This window comes from Bos indicus, chromosome 4, assembly GCF_029378745.1.
Source record: "Bos indicus isolate NIAB-ARS_2022 breed Sahiwal x Tharparkar chromosome 4, NIAB-ARS_B.indTharparkar_mat_pri_1.0, whole genome shotgun sequence".
Taxonomy (NCBI): domain Eukaryota; kingdom Metazoa; phylum Chordata; class Mammalia; order Artiodactyla; family Bovidae; genus Bos; species Bos indicus.
The window spans coordinates 5,558,985-5,574,002 of record NC_091763.1 but is presented as its reverse complement, the minus strand read 5'-3'; the positions used below and the strand labels follow the sequence as shown (position 1 = coordinate 5,574,002).

The following is a 15,018-nucleotide window of genomic DNA, read 5'->3' as shown; positions in this document are numbered from 1 at the left end:
GCATCCAATCAAAAGGGGCCAGGCATGAAAAGAAAATCAGATCTACCATGATAAGAGGAATCAACCAAGAGAAACAGACCTAGAAGTGTCAGAGACGACAGCATGAGAAGACGGGTGTATTAAAACAGCTGGGGTGAAACACATGTGTTTAAGAAGGGAAAGGAAAGTGTGACCTGGTAAGGAAAAAAATGAAAGACACACAAAGACCAAATCTGACCTCTGGAGATGAGAAATCCACTGACGGGGTCAACAGCAGACAAGACGCTGGACCCCTTCCCCACAATGTCCAGCCTTCGAGCACACACCGGGAAGCTCCCTCTCACAGAGGGCTGGAGCGACCTGGGGTAGTGGAGGCCCCATGAAGACAAAGCAACAGAAACACTCAAAAATAAAGCACAGAGGAGACACGAGGAAGACTGTGATCACACCCCTCCCTCAGATGTTGCCCAAGGTGGGGAGAGGGGGAAGGACGCGGCTTTGGGACAGGGAGAGTGGAGGGTGGACCAACACCCTGCTCCAGCTGTCGGATCTGAGCTGTTGCGTCCCCAGACATCCCCGAGCTGCGGTGCCATCTGGACAGTGAAGCTCATTTCAGAGGGTGTGCTGGGAAGACCCTGTGAGATGAGGCACAGAACAAATGCCAACTCCTTTCTCAACCCCCAGGGAGGTGGCGACCTACTGTATCCCAGCCTCACGTATGGGTGTGGGATGCATGGAGGGACCCACAGCTCTCTCAGAGCCCCCGCCACCGCTCTCTCAGAGCTGCACATGCCCAAAGTCACCCTGGAAAGGCAGCTGTACATGATGAACCCCTAGGGGCTGCTCCAGGCTTGAATGACTGCAAGGACATCAGCCAGCCAGACTGTGACTCCCAGTCCTGTCACCAAGGGAGTCATACCCGTGACAGAAGACAGACACATGTGTGCGTGTGTGTGTGTGTGTGTGTGTGTGTGTGTGTGTGTGTGTGTGTGTGTATTAATGGCACCACACGTGGAAACACAGCATCACAAATTTAAAATGCACCCGGGTAGAGAGAATCTACAGACTCTGAAAGAGCCCTTCTTTACCCAACACCAAGGCTATAAAATACTCTTCACCCCAATCCTCCCCTCAAGTCCCAAGTCCCGTTCCCCGTCAGCAGGTCTGCAGGGCTGGGCCTCTGGCGTCAGCAAACCTCACCCCAGCACCTGATGAAGCCGTGTTTTGACACCACTGCCTGAAGAATCCTCCTCTATAACCAAGTCCTGGGCTAACAGAAGACACAGTGACAGGTCCTGGCAGGACCGAAAAGAAGCAGGCACAGGCCATGACCATGCACCACACAAGCTGACTGCAAATGGCCAGGACGACCCTGTGGGGAGCAGAGCCACCCAGCCCAGAGCACCCATGCACCCTCCCACCCTCACCCCCCCAGGGGCATCCGGGGTCTCCAGGGAGCCTGGCAGGCCCAGTGCCAGGCCACCAGGCAGCATGGGGCTTCCCCAACCAGAGCCAGGGCCACGTGCAAAGAAAAGGATGTGACAGAGGGGAGGACGCAGGAGGGGCACAGGCCTTCTGCAGGGAGGGGGCCAGGGGGACAGCGCTGACACAGGAGAGGGGAGCAGAGGTCAGTTTGGCGAACAGGAAGATGAATCAGATTTGAAACATCTTTATTTTTAAATGCTGGCCCCAGACATGCTTCAGTGAAGGCCACTCGGCAGTCCATCAGCCCGGTGCCTAAGCCAGACACAAGGGGGCCTCAGACACTTTCTAATCCATGCTGGAAATGACCTTGAGCCTGGCAACCCAGCCCCCCGAATTCAGCGTTCACCCAGGCTGTCCTTGTGGCCACACAGTACCCCAAGGCCAGGCCACACCACGTCCTGCCCTGAACCGAGACTGGAGGGGAAGCTGAGATGTGAGCACCACACACGTGTCACACACCAGGAGGGAGAAAGAGGATGAGCCCAGAGGCCCCATCCTCACTCTGCGCCCCTGGTTCATTTCTGAGAATTTGCTCCTTAAGAAGCAGGTTGTATAAACACATCAACACCCAGTTCACTGGAACCGAAAACATATCACACTCACTCTGAGGATCAGCCCTGGAAACCGCCCTTCACAGCTCACAGGTACGAGAAAGCTTGCTGAACCAAAGAAAAGAAGCCTGTGATGAGTGACTGATGTCTTTAAGTTCATGGGGATGACAGAATCCTCTCCTGGGTGACACAGTGATCAGGGCAGCAGTTACAGTGCTTCAGAGATGAGGGTGCCTGACCACCTGGTCACCTAAGGTCAGAGAAACACAGTCCATCTTCAATGAGACTCAACCAATCCACAAATACTCCTCGAGCTTCTATTATAAGGCCAGCGTGTTAGCACCTAAAGCAAAGATCCTGTCTTCCGAGGACAGGAGAAAATAAACTATATGTGGAGAAAATAAATGGTAAGCAATAAGCATTCACTACTGAAGAGGGTGGTGCCATGGAATAATAAAAGAAAAACTGAGAGCAGGTTAAGTCAGGGACTGCGTGTGTGTGAGTTAGTCGCTCAGTCGTGTCCGACTCCTCACAACCCAATGGACTGTAGCCAACCAGGCTCCTCTGTCCATGGGATTCTCCAGGCAAGAATACTGGTGTGGTTAGCTGTTTCCTTCTCCAGGGGATCTTCCTGACTCAGGGATCAAGCCCAGGTCTCCTGCATTGCAGGCAGATTCTTTACCGTCTAAGCCATCAGGGAAGTCCCTAAATAGGGGAGGAAGCTGCAATTTAAATAAAACTGGAGGGAAAACCTCACATTCTAGAAAGGGGCCCTGAACAAAGACTGCAGGGCAGAAGGCACAGGTTTCAAGGGCGACAAGGACCAAGGACCAGGTCCAGGTGGCAGCCTGGGCAAAGTGCATTCAGTATCTTCATCCTGATGGTGACCAACCTTAACACCTGCAAGGAAGGCTGGTTTCCCTGTGAGATAAACTTCAGATGCAGCTTCTGACATTTCTATGCTATTTTACAAGTTTCTACCAAAAATAATGTTGTCTTTTTGCTACGAGCTTACGTTCCTTTTACAGTTTTTTTAATTTTTATTTTATTTTATTTTTTAAGCCCAGTCTCTTTCTCCTAAGCAGGCTCTCAGCGCACTGGAAGCAACTGGTGGAGACAGCCTGCTCCCTTCCGGCCCCAGTGGTGGGGGCACGAAAACCTTCACACAACTTCCCTCTGTGTCGGCAAGCCCAGGAGAACTCCCCAAAAGCTGAAAGCCAGAAAAAGAAATACAAGATTCCTTATCGCCTTTCCAGAAAAACTAAAGCAAAGTGACAGAAAATTCAGTAAGATCTTTCCTTAAACATCAATTACAGGAAAATCTCATTGATGTTGGTAATGCTAATCTTAATTAGAGTAACCTCAAACACTTGCCATTTCTCCCTGGTTAATAATACAATAATAATAATAATTTTTAAGAGGCCAGTTGCCACGTTCCTAGAGTCTCCTTCACAGCATGCAAAGTATTTAGCATACGCTGGGGAAAGTGACAAAGTGAGTGTTAAGTGTCTATGAAGATTGTTGCTGGTGAAAGGTTGTTCCTGAAAGAAAAGATGCTGGGATTCTTGGCCTCTGGAGGAGCAAAATTCAATCCGGGGCCAGAGACGAGGCTTGATTGCTCAGAGCTTTTGTGTAATAAAGTTTTATTAAAGTATCAAGGAGAGAGAAAGCTTCTGATATAGACATCAGAAGGGGGCAGAAAGAGTACCCCCTGCTAGTCTTCAGCGGGATGTTATGTAGTCACTAGTAGTCTGTTAATGAAAGAAAGGAATGTTTTAAAACTCAGAATGGCACCAGGCCCCTCACCCATAAGATGCATTTTGGGATAATCTTGGCACCAAATGGTTCATCCCAGGCCATAAAACGACTGACTTGACTCTTGTAGAAGGGCAGGTTACCACACAAATTGTTTCGTTTACATAGATTAGGGGAACAATGTCTGAGTATAACATACTGGTTTGTCAAGTAGGTTCTGAGCCATTAGGCGGACCGGAACCGACTTGAAGACAGAGTCTGGGGTAAATGCATAGTACATTAGCATAGCTTAAGACAAACATTTCCATAAGAAAAAGGCACTGGTTATCTCTAGGTTCGAGAATAGTTAACTTCAGGTGAAACCAGGTGTCATTATGGCAACACAGTATTTTAAGAGAAACCTCCTTTTAAATTTGTATAGAGAAGGAAAAAAATATAGCTAATTTGTTTCCTCCTGCTGATTAAGAGAGATAAAAATGTCTGACACTTGCAGCCTATTTCCTCCCTCTGGAGACCCCTGGCCTGCCTGCCTGTTACCCTCTCACTGGGTTAATAACTGGTGGTGGTGGGAGCAGGGGAGGCAAGGCCCAGGGAGCAGAGGACACATTTCCAAAGAGGAAGAAATAAGCAGGAACAAGACAAGGACCCACGCAGGCCACTATGAGGCTCACTACAAGACAAATATCCCACAGGATATAAGAATACAATTTAAACTAGCTACCACGTTGGCTTCCCAGGTGGCACAGCGGTAAAAAACCTGCCTGCCAATGCAGGAAGAACAGAGATATGGGTTCAGTCCTTGGGTTGGGAAGATCCCCTGGAGGAGGAAATGGCAATCTGCTCCAATATTCTTGCCTGGGAAATCCCATGGACAGGGCAGGCTGGCAGAGCTCCACTTTAAAGACCAAACACTTAAACAGGAAATTGTGTTAAAATTACTCCATATGCTTTAATAAAAGTAATTTTAAGGTTCCTCCTGCTCCCCAAAGCCACCATTTTATTTTTTTAATATATTTTATTTTTTAACTTTACAATATTGTATTGGTTTTGCCATATATCAACATGAATCCGCCATAGGTATACACATGTTCCCTTTCCTGAACCCTCCTCCCTCCTCCAAAAAGCAGTTGCAACTTTCAAAATTTCCATCCATCAAAGCACTGTCTGCATGCTCACAACCTACCAATGTCCTCTGGCTGCTGGTCTGAGGCACCTGTAAAAGTAACCAACTTATTCCTCCCTTCACAGCCAAGCCAACAGAAGTTCTTCAGAGCCCAAAACCCAGCCAGGGAAAGTGCCATGTCACCCTATCACCTCTAAGACTGGACAGAGAGACGCATCCTGCTTCATCTCCAAGAATAACCAGCAGTTAACAGGACCACTGTGTGCACACCAGGCCACGATCAGATGTTATAACACGGTGTCAGGACCCCACCCACGGTCCCGTCTTCAGACTTGTCAGAGCCACAGAAATTGCCTGCAGCCCCGGTGCCCCACAAGCCACCTTTCACCAGACCGCAGGAGGCAGGCAGCCCCGGGAAGGACGCCCCTGGGCGGGCACAAGGACCGTGGTCTCCCTGCAGCGGCCGGAGCCTGCTTTCCAACTGGAAACCAACCGCGTGGGCAAGCCTGGAGCCAGCCACCCCCGCCTCCAACACAGCCACCCTGCTCCGGCAACACAGGCCTGAGGTTCCACACGGACCCAGGCACCAACGCAGGGCTGGACGTGGTGGTCACGGGGGCAGAACGAACGGTGTGGACCAAGGCAGAGCAGCAGGTGGTGCTTGGGTCTGTGACGGACAAACCAAGACCCCGTCCACCTCCCTGGGGAGGTCTAGTCCCCTTTTCTGCAGAGATGGCGCATTAACCTGAGACCAGAGAGACGTGTGAGGAAGAAGGCGTGCTCACCGGGGGCCAGGTCCATCCACGGGGAAACGTGAAGAAGTGGGGTGCCCTGACAGCCAGTGGGTGGCAGGTGGCGGGAAGGTGACCAAGGCCAGGAGCAGACAAGTCAGGTGGGGCAGTGGCGGCCACACCAAGCAGGACCGCCCAGGCCCCACGGGATGACGCGGATGATGCTCACAGTCCAGCTGATACCAGAAAGGGCGAGTGCTGGTGAGCAGGCTCTGTCCTGTGACAGCAGCAACCACGTGTCAGGGGGCAGGTGGGCGAGGGGCTGACATCAGAAACCAGGCCACCCCAACACTGAGCAGCCTGCGAGGAGCCCAGGGCCCCAGCAATCCTGCCCTCTCCCTGCCACCTTATCGTCCTGCTGGCCCCAAGTCCCCAGCCCTGCAGCCTTTCTGTTGGACTATGAAATCTCATTTGACAGAGTATTGATTAAGTTCAGCCCCTCAGTCAATCGATCGGCCTATAGGCAGGCATCGCACACCTGTCCAGCCAAGCACAGGTGCCCAGGAGAAGGAAAGCAACAGGGCGGGGAGACCCTGACCCACAGACCCCACCCCCGCCTACCAGGCACCAGCTACCTGAGCTGGGAGCTACCAGCATCTTTAAGCCCCGGTCCCCTAAACAAAACAGAAACCTAACCCATGCACCATGCTTGCCATGGTACCAGACAGGGAACAGAAAGAACACAGAGAAGGTATTCAGTAAATACAGCTCTATGAATCCTTCAGAAGGAATATAAGACCTGAAGCCAACCCTCTTTCAGAAAATAAGGTTCGGGTAAAACAAATAAAACATTCAGAACAGAGCGAGTCTGTCCCTCCCTGATAAAAATTTTTTCTTAATTTTTATTTATTATGTACTTACTTGTAGTATTTCACTGATTCTAAGACACTCCTCCAATTTTATGATTTTGAAATTCAAAGATTTTCTAACCAATGCATATTTAATGATGATATGTGATAATCTTTACTTTGAATGAAAAGTTGTCATTAAAATTGATCCTTTAGGGACTTCCCTGGTGGTCCAGTGGCTAACACTCCAAGCTCCCAGCGTAGGGGGCCTAGATTCGACCCTCGGTCAGGGAACTAGATCCCACATGCCACAACTGTGGGCCACAGCGAGGCCCGGCACAGCCAGATAAATAAATAACTTTTAAAACTGGGCCTTTATCTCATGGCACTTTAGGCTCACGGAAGTTGAGTGAGTGCAGAATCCCAGGACACGAACACATCGCATCACTGCAAGGCTCTGCAGAGACTGGGACACGTGTGGCCCCCACAACGTGAACACTCACAGCCCCCATCGGTAGGAGTGTTGAGAAAAACACACCTATCGCCTGGTGCGGTCACGGCCTTCCCTGCCTCACAATCCTCATCTGTAAAGGGCAGAACATGAAGGACTCATCTCACAGAGTTGTGGCAAGACTCCTACTTAGAAAAATCCAAGTAAAGGCCTTGGTTTGACAACCAGTGCACAGTGAGTGCACTGGTTTTCTCATCTGTAAAATGGGTATCCTGAAGGGATGGAGGTGGTGTCTCCAGTGGTTGGTGGAAGGTAAAATAAGAGAGCCCAAGACAAGCCAACAGAAGGGCTGAATCCTTTCCCCGCTACCTGGCCTCCACCGAGTGCTGAGGGTCAGGTTCCCTGAAGAGATGACACAGGGTCCCCACCGGTCCAGTCACGCAGAGTGTATCCTCATCACGTTCACCAGTCGCCAGCTCCACCTCACAAAAAACATCTCTATTAAACAGTTCAGTTCAGTCGCTCAGTCCTGTCTGACTCTCTGCGACCCCATGGACCGCAGTACGCCAGGCCTCCCTGTTGTCGTTACTAAATCCAGAAATAATCTCCAAAGATTTACAAAAACCACTTTAGATGAGGGTCCTATCTACTGGAAGAGTCTCATAAAAACAAGTGAGGTCTCAAGTCATCCTTGCATCCATCTCTCCCACCATGGCAAGTGGAAGGAAGTGTCCACAAATTTCTTAAAGAAAATATAGCCCAATGAAACGCTCTTTGCCAATACACGTGCATAAGATAAAAAACAGAGAAGCCACAGGATGACTCTGGTTAAAAAAAACAGTGACACTTACCAACTTTGGGAACAGAATTAATTTCAGAGAATGACCTTAAATCCAGACCATAAGAGATGAGACTGTCCAGCTTCTCCAGAGAGAGGCAGGAACCGGAAGTAAACAACTGAAGACTCTAAGCTGTGTGACTGGCAAGCGAGGGCTCACAGCCAGGCTGCGTGGTGTTCCTGCTGCCCCCACGGTGAAGGGGGTCACAGGCGGGCATAAGGGGGCCCACTCTGCTCTCCATCTGCCCAGAACTCATATCACTAATCAAAGTCCTAAAATAGGAGTTGCTTCGGAGGGCCAGGCTCTGCTCAGCTCTGCTGGTGAGGCCCCAAAGCAGCCAGAGACAAGATACAAGTAAATCAGTGTAGCCGTTTTCCAATAAAACTTTATTTACAAAAGCAGGCAGGGGCTAGATACGACCCACAGGCTGTGGTCTGCCAACCTCTGCCCTGCAAAGGGAGGCTCCTCGTCAGAAGGCTCAGGAATGTACAACTGAAATGGGGCCAAGGAAGCAATCTGCAGAGACATGGGGCTGGGACAGAATTTATGAAATTACCCTACAGAGAAGCGGGGGAAGAGAAGCCATCACAGAAGGCTGTTTTTCTACTCTCTACTGACAAACAGGGGCTTCCCTGGTGGCTCAGTGGTAAAGAATCCGCCTGCTAATACAGGAGACACAGCTTCGATCCCTGGGTTGGAAAGATCCCCTGGTGGAGGAAATGGCAACCCTCTCTAGTATTCTTGCCTGGAGAATCCCATGGACAGAGGGACCTTGTGGGCTACAACCCACAGGATCACAAAGAGTCGGATGTGACTTAACGATTAAACAACAACTAGCAAAGAGTCTCTGGAGATCAAGATCACAAAGACAGCTTCTACAACATTTTACTTCCAATACAGGTGGATGTGTTTTCAAAAATCAGGGAAAAAGTTATAAAAGTAGAAATAAATATTTGGGTTAAATACCTGGAGATGTGCCAATAATCTTAACAACTTATCTCAAATTTACATTTAAGAATCTTGTTTCTACATAACAGCTCAACATTCTATTCATTCTGTTTTCTAGCAGTTTTGTGTGTGTATATGTTTTGAAGCACAGCAAATGTCTTACGTATAATAAATAAAATACATCTCATAATAGGTGCATAATTCCTTTATCAATAACCTTGAGGGTACAGCTGGAAATTAAGAATGGTCTGGACTTGAGAAAGATGACACAGGGTCCAGGGTGGCCCTGTCACCAAGCCCCTTCACGTGCCTAAGGGACCCAGTCCTGATTGATCGGGCTGGATTCTCTGAGACATGAGAAACAAAGAAACTTCTTGGTTCAGAGGTTTGGGGATTTTAGAACCGCAGAGAGTGGGCTGTGGGCCTCTATCTAAAAAGCCTCAAAGACCTCTCAGGCTTCCCTGTGGCTCAGTCAGTAAAGAATCCACCTGCGATGGAGGAGATGTGGGTTTGATCCCTGAGTTGGGAAGATCCCCTGGAGAAGGAAATGGCAACCCGCTCCAGTATTCTTTCCTGGAGAATCCCATGGACAGAGGAGCCTGCAGGGTTACAATCCATGGGGTCGCAAAGAGTTGGACACGACTTAGCAACTAAATCACCAACACCAAAGACCTCTCGTTCCTAAGGGACAGATATCCATTCCCGTTCCTGGCTCTCCAGGCCAGGTGTGCTGGTCCCTGGTCCCGAAGAGGCTCTGGCACTGCCAGGCCAGAGCACCACCCCAGCTCCAGGCACACCCTGGCAGGGGGCCTCCCTGACCTCCCAGCATCTCTCCCCCACTGTCCTGTTTTACTTGCTTAAGAATCACCATCATTACTCACAAGTATCTCATACACCAGTTTCCCCAGGACTGTCTCCCTCACTAGGAGTCAGCAGGGCCCAGGAATGAACCTGCTGGAGGGGAGCTGGCACCCAGCACTGACATGGCACCCAGCTGGCGCTCACTCAACACCAAGGAATTCTGGTAACAACCCTGGGTGGGCACCTAAGACGGGGCTGGCCCCTTACTGAGCACTTCCCACACCCTTCCTCCAGTCCCACAGCACACTGACATCACTCACCCATTTTCACCAGCAGGGCCCCTGAAGCATCCCATCATTCCCCCAAGGCCATAGAACTATAACAGTACAGTTCAAAGGAAGAACCAAAGCCTTGCGGAGTGAAGCCATTCATCTCCCCTCCACCAGGTCCCCCCACCAACCCCCACCAACCTGCCGCCAACGTCTCTGAAGCAGGAAGCAGGGTGATTAAATACACAAAATCCTTCTGGTGCTTCTGCGTCCAGAAAACACTGCCCAGCGGCTCACTGACGGAACCTGCACCTAATCCAAAAGCCACAGCGATGGCTGAGCAGCTAGAATGAGAACATGATTTGTTTGCTGAAGATCGTACAAAGAAATTCCTCTCTATAAAAACTTGGAGATTTATCTCTTTGCTGTAACGACATATTACTCAAGACTGAATGCACTGTAAATCATCCCATGTTCTGAGAAATTCTGGAACTGTCAGCTGATTTTCCAGGAACACAGGATAAGAGCTGCCAAGTTGGCCTGCTGGACTCACAGGAGCGCGACAGCGCCTGTGGAAGCCACTCAACAGCGTGACTGAGCACTTCTCCCCGGGGCGACAGGGTCTGCTGGCAGGCCCACGGTGCGGCCGCCTCCTTCTGGCTCCTGCAGAGAGCCGCGGGCAACCGGGACGCCAACTACAAACACCTCACAAGTCTGAGAAGCTGGGCACCGGCTGCAACTGGCAATCCTGCCGTCTCTGCCTGGACCAAAGGAAGTCTGAGATGCCAGGGCGATGAGCTAAGCGGGCCTCAGGCGGCTCCTTCCCTGCGCCTTGTTGAGCCCTCATGGTCTGCTCGGTGACCAGTGGAGAGAACACTCAGCTAACTTACAGGCCTACTTCCTGGGGGAAGGCTGCCCCTGAGGATCCCTGATCCGGTTTTCCTGGGAGCACTGGTGCCAAGTGTAAGGCAGAAGCCTGGGGGACAACCGGCCAAAGCTAAGTGGCCAAGTGAGGGCTGCAGCCATGACCCACGGAGGCAGCTCGGAGTGTCAATCAACAGGGTGAGGCAACCCGGCCTTTTTAAGGCCAAGAAAACAGTCCCACAGGAGGCAGAGGACAGGGCCTGGAAAAGCTCACCCACTGAACACGCCCGGGGTCACCAGCAAGCTTCATGGCTCTACCGAGGCTTGAGCCCTCTTTTCTCACTTGAAACTGATGGTGGCTTTGTCTCAAATTCAGTGATCACAGTGGATCCTACTCCCAGTCTGTTCCTAGTCTCCAGTCTTTCTTCCAAAATCTGTTTCTCTATGACACACACACACACACACAAATCAGGAGGACACCCCTCTGCAGCTATGATGCTATACGCAAATAATCATCACCACAACTAAACAGGATGTCACAGACCAAGAGAGAGAGACCAGCTCAGAGAAGTGCAAACATCGGATCAAGGGACTTCAAAACTTAAGACCCTGCTGGTAAATGGAGGCCAAGAGATGATTCAAGCGCTTTATGTGCTGCAAGACTCATAAGGAGAAATGCAAATTCTCTTATCCAGTCTAAAGATCTAAGGATCCAAAGTGCCCATCTACACCATAAAGCAAAGGTTCCAGCGGAAGCCTGCCTCAGGAGATACATACAGGAAACTGACTGGTGAAACTCGTCCAGGGGATACATACAGGAAACTGACTGGTGAAACTCGTCCAGCAGCCCCTGCAGAGGGGCTGGGGGGACACCCGCTGCCCCACACAGGCTGCCTGATGCTCTCAGGGTGATAAGGGCCCCACCTGTGACAGGCAGGTCACTGCCAGGCCAAGAAGCTCCTCTGACCCACTTCCCACCCCGTAAGCTCCTGTCTCTCCTTCAGCAGCCCAATGCCTGCCACCATTCCCACTCGCCATCTGGAGTTTTAGGGCCCAGCAAGGAACAACACAGGGCCTGATTCACTGCAGGCAAGTGTGCACCTCAATGACAACCCTGCAGAAAAGGATGCTGTGGCCACAGAGATGAACTCTCCCAGAGCGAGGAAGCAAGGCCGTGCCGACGCGCAGGACGTGTTCACGGCCCCGCGCAGCACCTCCTCACTCATCGGCTCGGGATGGCGGGCAGGTTATGAGCTCCGCCTGCGCCCTGGCCCTTGCCAGCGCTCCCCATCAGGGCCCGCCGTCCGCGCCCCCCTACCTGGTGGTACGGATGGTGCAGGAAGGAATCTGGGCCGCCTGCTAAAGCCATCGGTTCCTCCCCGCGGTCTTCAAACCACATGGACTGCACAGGACCTGGAACAGAGACAGTCTGTGAGAAACCCAGACAGAGGGAAGGCCCACTGCTCTCTAGGGGCTCAGGGGCAGGGGGCTGACCCTGGACACCACTTGCATTCTGGGTGAGTCAGGGGACTGGCACCAACTCCACAACCTTGACCTGTGGTCACAGGGCCTGTCGGGCAGAGGTGCTCAGAGGGGTGAGCCACACAGAGAACTGAAAGCCGGACTGCTCAGCAGTCCCCATGAGTCACCTGACTCTTCTTCTGAGGACAGTTATACGACACTCTAAAGACTTTCTCATACTGTGGGCAACACAGGCTTAGCCTGCGGGGAGGTGGGGCGGGTGGTGCTGGGGCCCTCTGAGCACCACCCATGTAAATGCTGCCTTGACCAGCCACAGCCTAGAACCCTAACCCTAACCCTAGGAGGTACCCTCTCAGCAGACATCAAACCACCATACACAGATCCAACACACTCCCTGCAGGGACCGCCTTGGAGAACAGCCCTCACAGCCACAGCCTCTGGAACAGATGTGAGATGTGCCACCTCCTAGGAGTGCCAGAGTGACTTCAGCTCCGTGAAAGTGCACACTCAACTCCAACAAGGAGCCCCAGACAGGCAGGGAAGTAAGATCCCATCTTTCTCTTTAATCTCCTGTGGCACAAGCCATACATTTGATTCATACAGGATGGTCCATGAGAGTTCCAGACCTGACCCCGACAAAACCCACCCCCCCAGCAACGCAGAGGACTGTCGGGGGTCGGGGGGCAGGAGGGAGGTGGGCACAGCAGCTTGGTCTGCACTGGGGACCCACCACCCGACACTCGCAGACCAGAGACCATCTATAACACAATCTCTGCAGCACACATCTTATCTTCCACATCTCAGCAGAAATCAGAGTTTCATTTCCATGAAGACAGAAGACTGTTACAAATCACACTCTGGACTAGAGCAGGAGGAGAGAGGAACCAGTATTAGAGTCAGAAAGATCCCTCACACCATTCTTCTCAGAAATCATCAGAAGTAAGAATATTTTCAGGAACAGTGGCAACAGCCATCAACATTCTCTGTTGTGACCCACTTCAGAGACACTCAGACCCTCCTCAGCTCCCCCAGCAGCCCAAGGACCCTGAGCAATTCATAACTCCTGACCACATGAGGCTCTCTCTTGCCTCTGCATCCATAGTGTTGTTCTGAGCTCTGTCAGCTGCTATAAGTGTTACGGCCCTATAGGACTGAGCTGAGGGGTCACCTCCTCCAGGAAGTCCCCTTGGACTGTCCCTGACCAATCACCACCGCCCACGATGGTTCAGTCAGCATCCACTCTGGGCTCCTGGGCCACATGCTGGGCTCACAGCCCTCTTTCCATCTGCCACGCAGAGCTGTAAATGCCCCTGCTTGGTCTCACTCCCCACAAAGGAACCATAACCATGTGCTTACTAGTGACAGAGGCTTGCTCTGTGCAAACTCTCAGGAAGCACCAACAGAGAGACACTGGCTGTGCAGGACTTGAGTCCCTGACAGGCTTTCTGCAGCCATATTCACAGAGACAGGATGCCCAAAGGGGTTCTTGGGTCATCGGCATCACTCCATCAGATGAGGGAAAGCCAGACAGTTCCAACACCCACCCACCTTGTCCTGGGCCACCTGGAGGGACCCTTCTGCCCCACAGGTTCCCCGAGGGCACAGGCGGGTGTCCAGCATCCCCTTCAAGTAGATGGCTCAACTTCGGTTGCGTTTCAGTGAACGGCAGCCAGAGCCTCAGTGATGGGCAAACCAGGAACCAGAGCTGAGAAACCATTTTCTGATCTAATCCTCTGGGGCCTGGAAGGACTTATTTCCCTGACGTGGCTTTACTTTGAGAGAAATAAGAAAAATTTACAAAGTGGCTCACTTATCTTAATGAAAAGTTAGAAAATCAGGGAAAAAAAGGGGACTGGAAGAAATACTGCAGGCAAAGATCTACCCAAGACAGACAGACAGATGCTGGGAGTCTTCAAAGATCTCCCTAAGACAGACAGAAAGATGCTGGGAGCCTTCACATCAGAACTGACATGTAGCAAACAAAACCCATGGAAAAGAAATTACAGAAGCCCCGTAAACAGCCCACAGAGAGGGTGAGCCAAGCGCAGGGGCGCAAAGTGACAGGAAGGTTAGGACAGAACGCGGGACACAGCGGACAGACTGGCAAAGACCAGAAACCCCAGAAAGTGTCCCAGGACAGAGCTCGTCATGGTTCAGAGTTCTCCTTCAACTCACAGGCTCAATTTTCTAGAATCCAGAATTAAAAGACTCACAGAAGGTTCTCAGAGGAAAACTGAACAATCTAGGTAGGGCATAAAATTAGGGATATTAATTTACTGCTGTTTAGTCGCTCAGTCACATCCGACTCTTTGCAACCCCATGGACTGCAGCCTGCCAGGCTCCCCTGTTCATGGAATTCTCCAGGTACCACCACTGAGATGGGTAGCCCATCCCTTCCACTCGACTCAGGGATCGAACCCACATCACCTGCATTGCAGTTGGACTCTTTACCACTGAGCCACCAGGGAAGCCCTAGGGATATTAATGCCACCAGTCAAAAGAGCAAAATTATCAAGGTAAGATCCAGTTATGGGCCGAACTGTGTCCCCTGCCCCAAACTCATCTGTTGACGCCCTTAACATCCAGGATCCTCAGAATGTTGCTGTATTTGGAGGAAAGGTCTTTAAAAAGGTAACTAAGGTAAAATGAGGCATTACTGTGGACCCGAACTCAACAAAGGAGATGAGGACACAGACGCACGTGGACGGAGGACCACGTGAGGACCCGGAGAAGACGGCCATACACACGCCAGGAGAGAGGCCTCGGGGGAAGCGGCCCTGCCCACACCTTGACCTCAGGCTCCCCACCTCCAGCTATGAGAAAACAAACTCCTGTTGTTTAAGCCACCGAGTCTCTGGTTCTTTGTTACGGTAGTTCTAGAAAACGATTACA

At 51.3% G+C, this 15,018-nt stretch overlaps 1 protein-coding gene across 2 annotated transcripts in view; it reads right to left on the bottom strand.

Annotated features, from left to right (window-relative positions):
* Positions 1–15,018, bottom strand: part of GRB10 (growth factor receptor bound protein 10) — a 219,951-nt gene that overhangs the window by 127,931 nt on the left and 77,002 nt on the right. For both annotated transcript variants that reach the window (XM_070787419.1, XM_070787418.1), the window contains exon 3: positions 11,963–12,057. Coding sequence is in view for 1 of the 2 variants with exons in the window: in XM_070787418.1 (XP_070643519.1) it covers positions 11,963–12,043 (81 nt within the window). In the remaining variant the exon portion in view is untranslated. The remainder of the gene's footprint in view (positions 1–11,962; positions 12,058–15,018) is intronic.